This window comes from Chaetura pelagica, unplaced genomic scaffold, assembly GCF_000747805.2.
Source record: "Chaetura pelagica isolate M959 unplaced genomic scaffold, ChaPel_1.0 scaffold70, whole genome shotgun sequence".
Taxonomy (NCBI): Eukaryota; Metazoa; Chordata; class Aves; order Apodiformes; family Apodidae; genus Chaetura; species Chaetura pelagica.
Window position 1 is genome coordinate 4,854,060 of NW_009952265.1, and position 10,231 is coordinate 4,864,290.

At 37.0% G+C, this 10,231-nt stretch overlaps 1 protein-coding gene across 1 annotated transcript in view; it reads left to right on the top strand.

The window, feature by feature from the left end:
• Positions 1-10,231, top strand: part of MEIS2 (Meis homeobox 2) — a 176,090-nt gene that overhangs the window by 6,191 nt on the left and 159,668 nt on the right. The window contains exon 6 of the mRNA XM_010007746.1: positions 9,671-9,785. Within this exon, the coding sequence (XP_010006048.1) occupies positions 9,671-9,785 (115 nt within the window). The remainder of the gene's footprint in view (positions 1-9,670; positions 9,786-10,231) is intronic.

A 10,231-nucleotide genomic window follows, 5' to 3' on the forward strand; every position in this document is an offset into this window, starting at 1 on the left:
CCCCCCCCCCTTTCTCGTGGGGATGACAAGTGATGAGAATTATTGGCAATACTACATTGCATTTAAAAAAAGGGTTAACACATTAGAGTTTCCAATGCTTGTGCTTTATAGCAACTTATTGTCAGAATATGGACTTATTGCCAAACGCCTGAAGCATCTTCATAATAAAAGACAGTAACCTTGATGAAGCAATTATTAACAATGTATTACAGAAAGCTGGAGAGAATGATGATTGAGTAACCGTAGGTTAGCGTTTGATTTTAACGCTTTAGGAGTTCGTGAATTAGTGTTATCCGTGTAGGACTGAATGTTGGTGTGCGTGGTAGGGAGGAGTGCCTTTGTTTTTCCGGGTTTTGGAGTGGCTCTTGTGATCCATCAAAAGATGTACCTGCAGAGAGACTTCGGGATGTGAAGGGAAAGATTGCAGCTGGTACCGCAGAGAAGGGAAGGAATAGCTCTGGTTAAAAAGAGTGGGTGTGAACTCTAGTTTATTTATAGTAACGCCCCCCCGGGGAGAAAGGGGGTTTACACAGTTTTAGATTCAATTGAACTCATAGTCTAAATGATGCAGTCTAATATTTTAGCTGCTGAAATATTAATTTAACACCTGGTGTGACGTTAACCATGCTTTCTGCACAGGCTCCCGCCTTTATCTCCCAGTGTATTAAGAGGAAGAGTAGCTGTAAGCCTAGGAAGAATGAGCTTTCTAGGAGCTTTTTTTTCCTTTGAAAACATGTTGTTGGTGTCTGTATTTGGTAATTACATTAGATCTGGACTGAAGCAGAATTGGGAGATAAAAAAAACAATAATTAATTATTCTAAATGCCTTCCTTCTGGCACGGCTTAGTTTCAGAGCCCAGGAAATATTTTTGGACTCAAGCCTTAAGTTTCATTTTCTCAATGGTATTCGGTAAACATTGCAGGACAGGGTTTTTGCAGTGTTTTACATTTTAAAGCTATTATTTTGAGAGAAAAAAAAATGTATGCAGAGGTTCTTGAAAGTTTTTCTGCTTATCAGCTATCTCACACATAGATAATAAACTCTATGAGGCATGACAGTATTTTAAAAAATAGTTGGTTTATGGCTTTTTACAAACCTAAATTCATGTGCACAAGTATTCTGGGAGAGTACCAGAAAAGAAACTGAAATGAGTGGCAACTTGAAACATATGGGGTCATTTTGCATAAGGCAGAGCAACAGGGAAAAAAAAGTACACATTTCTCCAGTACAGTTTCTCTACAAGAGTGTGTTTCAAGTGGAAGTGTAGAAATGGAGCATGCTTATGTTTATATTGAAGAGATTAGATAAACTAGCCTGTTTAGGGTTCTGGCAGATGGTGAATGCTCAAGCCAATTTGCAGTGCTCCATTATAATATTTAAATTCACACGCAATGATAGGACAGAGGTGGAGAGGGTTAGCGTTTTGATAATTTGATAACCATTATCTTCCCTAAGTAGAATCTCCTCTTGCTTTTGTGGCCCAAAAAGCAAACTCAAATAAATATGACAACCCATTTATCTTGCACCCGTTAGGGTTTACCACTTCATTGGGTATTATAATTTAAAGCCTTTTATTTCCTGGAGATTTGAGCTATAACATTTTTACTTTAGCCCCCTGCTATTTGTTTTGAAAGGAAGCAATAATTTGTGCAACCAGAACACCAACTGGGAAATGAAGAGTTGTATCACATAGTTACATTTTATTCATGCGTTTTGGGAAATGTGTCTCCTTATTGGATTATTTTTTTTATACATATTAGCTTGTTTTCTCAACAGAACTTTAACACTTTTTTATAGCTTAGTCAAACTACCCAATGTATGCACATTTATATTTACACTGTACAAGGTTCCAGCAGAAAGAAATCCACTTTTATTCATAAAGAAGGAAAAGCTTTAAAAAATGACTAATACAAACATGCAAGACTATATTTAAAAAAAGGGGAAAAAAAAAAAAAAAGCTGTCATTTGTGGGCTTCTACCTGAAAATGTAGTAGTTCAAGCATGCAAATTTGTCCAATTTGACTCTGCAGGTTTATTTTTTTATTTGCTTTGATATGTATATTTAATATATAGCCTCAGGCTAGATCTCATTTGGTGAAAGTTGGTGCAGGGGTGATGATGAGCCACTTCAGAAGGACAGAGACAGCATGTTGTTTTCTCTGTTTTATGTATTGGCCCACCATTCTGATCCTTGGGTCTTCCCCTCATGGTATTATTTGCACATGAAATACTAGGACCATTTCAACTGATTGGCTATGAATAATGATAGTAAAAAAGAAGTGTACTTTAATTTGTTGTGTGCCAAGCTTTCTCTTGTGGAGGTGACAGTTTGTGACAGCTGTTTGACACCCCAAAAGTCCATATACCTCTACTCTTATCAAGCAGTATAAAGCCACACTGTGTGTGTTTAATGTGAATGTGAGGGATGGCAGTGGTGACAGTGGCAGTGCTGAACTAGAAGAGGAGGCAGCTCTCAGTTTTATTCCTTTGCTAGACCTGAAAAAAGGCAGAATTGTAGGATTAGCCAATGTTTACCTTAAGAATTGTAATGGGGTACTCAAATAGCCCATGCTTCCCTTTTCAAAATCTACTGCTCGACTATTTATATAACTTAATTGGAAACCAAAAACAAAATCAGCAAAGAAATGAACTCTTCAGAGATATACCTGTGCTGGAAAAAAAGAGACAGCTGTAAGCTGTTGTGCTGTATGTGTTTGGTAATAAATGTGTTTATCTAATTTTATTTTAGTGTGCTATTAACAGTTGCATAATACAGTAACTGTAAAGGGTCCGGGGACTTGGTAGATCAAATAGTGCAGTAGTGGCCACAAGAACCTGAAACTTACGTTATTGCTCTGCTGTGTTTAGTAAATATAACAGCCCATAATTAGTGTTTGAATTTTTAACACCCTCATATTTTTTTATTGCTTTGAGGTATTAGCTGTAGATGGGAACTATTTGCAGCTATGCCCTGGCTAGACCAGATCAGTTTGGGGGAAAAGAAAAGGAAATAAATATTTTCCAGCTGCAGTTCAAGTTGAGTTTCTCAGCAAAGACAGTTTATTATTGTTCAATATAAACATTCTGGGCCCTATCCTGCATTCTGTGTTCAGCCTAAAATACCTGTTGAGATTGCCAATGTATCTTTTTCTATTTATTTTTTTTCCCCCTTCAGAGCTATTCAAATCTGAAAAACATAAGGCTTTTAAAATTCGGAGAATTTTAAACTTCTTTGAGCATATGATAACACTCTTGTTACATTTCTTTTGTACCTGGCTTCACCTGGTGCCATGCAATTCTTCCTACAGCACAAACCTACTTTGAAGCCTAGTAATTCTCCCATAGAAATTTATGGCTCACTTCTGCTGACTTTTGTGGGAACAGGATCAGGGCCTCAGTATTTTTTAGATTTCCTTGTATGTTCTAGTGAGATTGCAGCTGAGAGGTAATAATATACAGATCATAATTTATAAAATATAATTAAAAATGAATAGAGATATACATACATCTCTTTTTTATAAAAGGACTGTTGACAGTTTAGAAATCTGATGCCTTAACCGTGGAAGAGAAATATTAGCTTGATTATTAAACCTGTCAGCTCTCAAATAAGGAGATACTTTTATTCTGTACTTTCAGACGTCCAGACATTTTGCATTTATTTAATATTTCGTCTTGAAGAACGGTCTGTGTGAATTCCTGACATCTTGCAGATGAGAAAAAAAAAATAAAAATAGGGTAATATATATTTGTTCCAGTTATATAATTGAACCTTTAGGTAAGATTTCGCTGAGTAATGAGGAAGTAATTAGGGGCCTTATGCTGCAGTCTCCAGGTATACCACACTTTGATGGACTTCAGGAGGAGCTTTGGGTATGTCAGAAGTATAGGATCAGACCTCAAGGATGCTGTCTGTTTGCAGAGTGTCAGAAAGGAAACTGAGTTGGTAACTGCCACAATACTAAGGCAAAATTTTCTTTAATAACCAAATTTCTTAGTACGTGGCTTAAGGTGTTACTGTGGGCCCTGTGCTTTCAGATGGGGCAAGAACATCAAGAACTTTCTGAGACTGTAGAGAATGTTGTGTATTTCCTCTTCTGATGGGACAAAGTACTCAGCAGTTAAAGATACTTTACAGCTCAAATTTGAGTGTTTTATGTTTAAGCTGGGTTCTCTCAAACAGAACTGACAATGTATTTCATTATCTATTTGATGCTGGTGTTCCCTCTTTGGTTTGAGTTGTCAATCAGTCTAGATGAAGTGTAGCCACACAGAATGATGTAGAAGGACAACTGAAAATCAACAAAACCCCAGTTTTTCAACTCTTAGTTCCTGCTGACAGGTGGATTACATGTCTGATTTAAATCTTAATTGGAAAATACAAAGCACACAGCTTTTCCATGTTCTAGGAGTGTCAAAAATTATTCCCGACACTTTTCTGAAATGCAAAATCAAGTGGCAAGTTATTACAACTTGAGTATATATATATATACATTCAGAAGTACCTGATTGATCACAGTATCTTGTGTTTGTCTTAAATTGTGTAATTCTGATACAAAAAAAAGTTATCCATATTAAATATGCATCTGTAATAAAATACATCTTAGTAATACCAGGAGTAGTCTTTTTAGAAAACATACATATCAGGTCAAATTAGAGTTTTTCATGGCTTATTTACTTACTGGAAGTTTCTTTACGTAGTAAGTTTATTATTACCACACTCCACAACAGTCTCTAAGATACCATCCTGGACTTTAAACACAAGAAACATAAACAGACATAGATGCACACAGATGAGCACACACAAACACATGTGCATGTATGTGTGTAGGTTTCTATGTCTGGCATAGTACATTATCTTTTGTTATAAAGTGGTACTTAAAGAGAGATTTTTGTGGTATCAATCATGTCAGCTCTTCCAATGTGTTTACAGGTGTTACTTGTAACAACAAGGTGAGAAGGGTTTGACTTGTATTTGAGGGGCAGAATGCCATCCATACCAGTAGTTCAGTTCCATTTTGTGTTTGTAAAACTAATTTACCAGAGCAACCTCCAGACCTTTGAATCCTACCATCTTCACAAAGAATGAGGTCTATAGCCATTGTAGTTTCTTTGGTGAAAGTAAGTTTTGTTGTATTTGTTCCTGCAAGATCAATGATTTTGGTAACTTAATCTGTAAGAGCCTGATCTTGTCACAGTTGTATACACAAAACTTCAGATAACTTCTGGGAGCCAAATCTTGCTCAGCTTACTCACAAGGGTATCAGCTGGCCTGATTGATTTGACTTCCCAGTATAAATAAGAAGCAAATTCCTTATGGTTAATTGAGTCTTTAATATCACCAGAAAAAGCAGTGTGAGATCAGAATCAGCCCTAGCAGGAATACGTACACTCACAAAAAATTAGCCAGACGTTGCCCAGTGGAAATTCTGGGCATACAAAGTAAGAATCACAATTTAACAGAAGGTTATCCTGTACAGATTTCTCTGTTACAACAACTCTGTTCAAGAAATTCTGTAGCAGTTAAAAACTCCTACAGTTCTACCAGATTTGCAGCATCGACAGAAGAGTAACGCATCAGATTTGCTTTGTATACCAGGAGAATCTTGTCCTTTTTGTTGCTCTTTTGTAGATTTAGCAGAAGTCAATGGTGGTGTTAAATAATTTTTTAAATAACTTTGAAGGGAAAACACACTGGCAAAATTGTGTTTTCTAGGAAAGCTGTGTGTGTAAATGAGAAACAGTGGATAGCGGCGGAGTGATCTCCTGTGGCCCTGCCAGTACAAGCTTTCCCCATATTGTCTCCTGCTTTTATATTAATTACAACTTGCATTATCAGCTGCGAGTCTGTAGCCCAGCAAATAGAAAATATTGCCCCTGGAGACCTAGCTTCTTGTATCTATTTTCCATCTCCTTGTATTGTGCTCTACTCAGTATTCACTGCCTTTCTCCTGGTAACACTGCTCTTTAACACAATTAGGTAAGAGCAAGAGGAACACCATATTTGACTCCCAGTTATTAAAACGACTGGGAATAGATACATGTGTGCCGTTTACCTTCCATGGTATCTGGCATTAGTTTAGGTCATATGTATGGGAAAATTTTATATTACGCATATGTACGCAACACAGGGAATTGCATTTTGGCAGACAGCATCCACACTTTTCAATGTGTTTCTTCTGCAAAGTATATTACTGAACTTGCAAGAAGATCCGAGAAGCTATGCTAACAGTTTGTGTAATTTATCCAGTTGATTTTCCAATTGTTTTTTTTGTTTGTTTATTTTGTGAGTTGTTTTTTCTTTACAAAGTAAAGCATGATATCTTAACACAAATTTCCTTGAAATTAATAGAAAAATTGCAATTAACGCTAGTGGGCTTTAAATCAGGATCCCTTAAGGTACCTAAACTATATGGATACAGTGTTTACAGTGAAATACATTTTAGATGTGTCATTTGGTCCTTTTTTTTTTTTCTTTTTTTTAAACATACGTAAAATAATTACTTATGATTAGACTTTTGGCCAAGAAGAAGTCTTTCTGGAGGGATGCAAAGTTGAAGACAGTCTAGGGGAGAAAAAGAGAAGTTCTCTGACACATATAACGATATTAGTCCAAAGCAAAAGAATGTTGCCTCTTTACAAGGCTGTAAACTCCAGCCCTAGAGTTATTTGCAATTTTTTTGTAATATTAAAGCCTAGCTATTTCTCTCTCTCTTTCAAATTCCTCTAACATTCTACTGTTGCAGCTTTTAAATATCCCATCTTATTATTTCTTCAACAAAATGCTGCCAAATTCCTTCCTCAATAAATCTGTGTCACAAGAAATACATAGAATTCCCAATCAATACTGCCTGTCTTTCTAAAACAGGATCTACAAACTGAGGTCAAGAACAACTCAGCTTGGTAGAGACAGCAAGTGTTTTCAGCTGCGGGAAGTCTTATTCAGTGATCCTTTCCAAATCGTTACAGTTTTGAAACAGAAAGGCCGGTCTAGCTTTTGAAATACTGTATGATAGGTTTTGGATGACATTTGCCTTAAAACATAGTTGAGGTGTTACCAGTTAATTATTGTAATTTTCATATGTGTGATGAGGAGCTCCAACAACAGCCAGCTGAAGAGAGCCTGCAGTGCATAAAATTAACATAACTCACTGTGTTCCCTGAAAAGTTTAGCCTAGGTGAACATGTTGCAATTATTACAATTTCTAAAATAAGGTTCCAGCCTGATGTTGTTGAAGGGCTAAGCTCATGTTATGTTATTGTTTCTTTCCTTTTTCATGTATTTCTTCCAGCTCTTTATCTGATTACCATCCGGCAAACAGCTGCAGAGGGCTGAAGAGCTCCTGTCTGCTATTTGCCTTCAGCTTGAAGCTATTTGAGTGGCTTCCTAACTCAGAGATAAAAAGAGAAGCTCACAGGCACAACTGTGTTTTAATCCAAACTGTAAAGAAACTTGCGCAGTTTTTCCCTTTTATTTCCATTGGAAGTTTAGCTAACCTTATTTTCAACTTTTTGGGTTTTTTAATAACATCTGGGCTGCTTGAATTTTCAAGACTTCTCATCTTCTTGTGTTTCTTTCCACCTGACACTGTAACATGATGGTAAAATATTTTTGTTTTGTTTTGTTTTTAAAGTGAAATTGAGGCTGTTACAGTACTTATAGTGATTTCTGAGACCTAATTAATACAGCAACTTCAATTAATAGGAAATACTATTGTTTGGTGGGTTTAGTTTCCTGTAGGAGTTCTGCATGAGGAAGAGTAGATCAGTCTTCTAGGTTTTGGAGAGGGTGGTTGTTTTGTGCTGTAAGTGCTCTTGGTTATACTTGTAGGCTATGGCCAATTTCAGATCCTGGCCTGTCTCTTGCTTTTATTCGTATCTTCCTGCTGTGAAACCACATACGTGGGTGCATGTACGTGTCTGGGTGAGGTGAAGGAGATTTGGATCCTTGTTACCCTTCGGCCACCTAGAGCTTTACTAGGAAGCTTTTGAAATTGTAGGCTCTTCCCTTTGTCTCTGCTGCAATCTGGGCCAGGAACATTAGATTTATGTTAGTGGGTATTGTAGCAAGCCGTCATTTGGCAGTTCTACTTTGCGTTGCTATAGAGCATGTGGTAATAATCAACACTACAAGATTACTTTGAGATGTTTCAATATATATTTTGGGACCTGATTTCAATCACACTTACACTGCATTTTACAATGGGTAAACCAGTTGATTTTGTTGAACTTACTCCTACTACACATTGGGGTAGATGAGGTCAGAATCAGTCCTACTCAAATAACTTATCTAAACTTGTCACTTGCTGCTTTCAGGATCTCCTTTTGCTTTAATGATCTGGTGTTATTTCTCAATGCAGACTTAAAACAGAATCAAACCTAAGAAGTAATACATTTTCCTTTTTTTTTTTTTTTTTTTTTTGAGTGAGGATGTTTTTTGTGTTTTGTGTTGTTGTTGAATTATTATCATATGCTTGATTTAAGTTGTCACATACAGGTGACCAGTAATGAAGGTCCAGCCCCTAGTCTGATCTGTTTCATGTGTTCTTGCTCTCCTTTTCTGCCAGAGGAAATTCCAACTCTTGCCTGCCTTCATGTGGTGCTGATAAAGCTCTTCCTGTACAGTAGAATTCCTGTTTTCCTTTAAGCAACAGCAGGGTATTGAGAATGATCAGGAAAGGGGAGGAGGACAGGAGGAGAGTACACTCAACAAAGTAGCACTAAACTGTAACATTACGTTTCCCTTGCTTATCTATCATTCTGAAAAGCAGCCCCTCAGTCGAGGAAAGCCAATACTCTATAATAGAAAGCTTGCATGAATTGTGTGACTAAAGTACAATAGTTGAAGTCTTACTCAGCCAAATTTTGCAAACTTTGTGTTCTTTGTCTTCTGCATTCTCCTTTGTAGTGTTTTATGCATAGTAATGTAGAAGAGTTACATAAAAATCACTCTACATGTTATTTTATATAATCACCTGGTGGTTATTCTTGACAATACTTGTAAGCGAACTGTTAGAGTGATACATCTAGAAAATCTTTTGAAATCTGTCATATCAAGGTGGAGGGTGAGGAAACATCTTTCCTGGTATATAACATCTTTCAGAGAAAGGTTGCTTTTCTCCTCACAACTTTGAATTTGCTTGAAGTTTTTTCAGCATTCAGATGGGTGAGAGAGAGGGTAGAGTGTGAGGACATGTTCCTCTCCTATGCACCTTCTCCTCTACTTCTTGAAAGTTTTCCTCCTCTTCCTCTTTTTGCATACCAGCTGTCCTGATCCTAATGTGAACACTTAGTATCATAATCTCTGCAGGTTGATGATCTTGCTTCTGACCCCCTGTATAGCTTATTAAGAAGCTGAGTTGTGTTTTTTTCTCCCTTGCAATATTCTTCTGCAGTACTATGAAAACATTTAAATCAAGGCAACTCTTTGGAAAATTTGAAAAATAAAAATCTTTCCTTTATTTTACAAAGTAAAAATTTGTACCTCCTCTGCTTGTCTTTGCTAAAGAATTATTATACTGTGCAAACAGTACCGGTGTTTGGCACATTTAAAAAATGCTAATATGTATACTTTTCCACCCCTCCTCCCTTCTTCTCCCGGTTTTCTTTCTGTTCTTCATTTGCTATTGGAATGGGAACTGTGGAAAAAATTCCTTGGCACTCTGACACCAGAATCCTTCATCTTGGAGAGACCATGATGATGCAACCTCAACGCACTCGGCAGGCACACCGGGGCCCTCCAGCGGGGGCCACGCTTCCCAGAGCGGAGACAACAGCAGCGAGCAAGGTAAAAGGTCAAACTTTTTCCCTCCACAAAGTAGGCATGACTAAAATAACTCCAGCTTTTTTTATTATATCAGTACATCTGCCTTAAAGTAAACATGGAGTGGCAGACCTGCAGTACAATCAGTTGTAACTTAGGGAGACGGTATTTCCTTTTCCTAACCCACTTAGCTGCATTTTATTATTATTTCAAAGTGAAATATCTAATCTTCAAACAAGCTTTGTAACAACAATTGATTAGTTCTGCCAATTCCTTTACAAATTTGGTTATCTGCAGTTTATTTTTGTGTGGTGTAAGTAAATATAATGGCAGACATACTCTCCAGCTGTGATGCAGTTGGTTGAGCCCGGTTATAGATGGAGAATTTAACCTGTCATTTTAGCTGGGAAACAGCCTCCTATATGAAGTTGTGAAGCTGCTAAATTATATAAAGCAGAAGTAAAATCTAA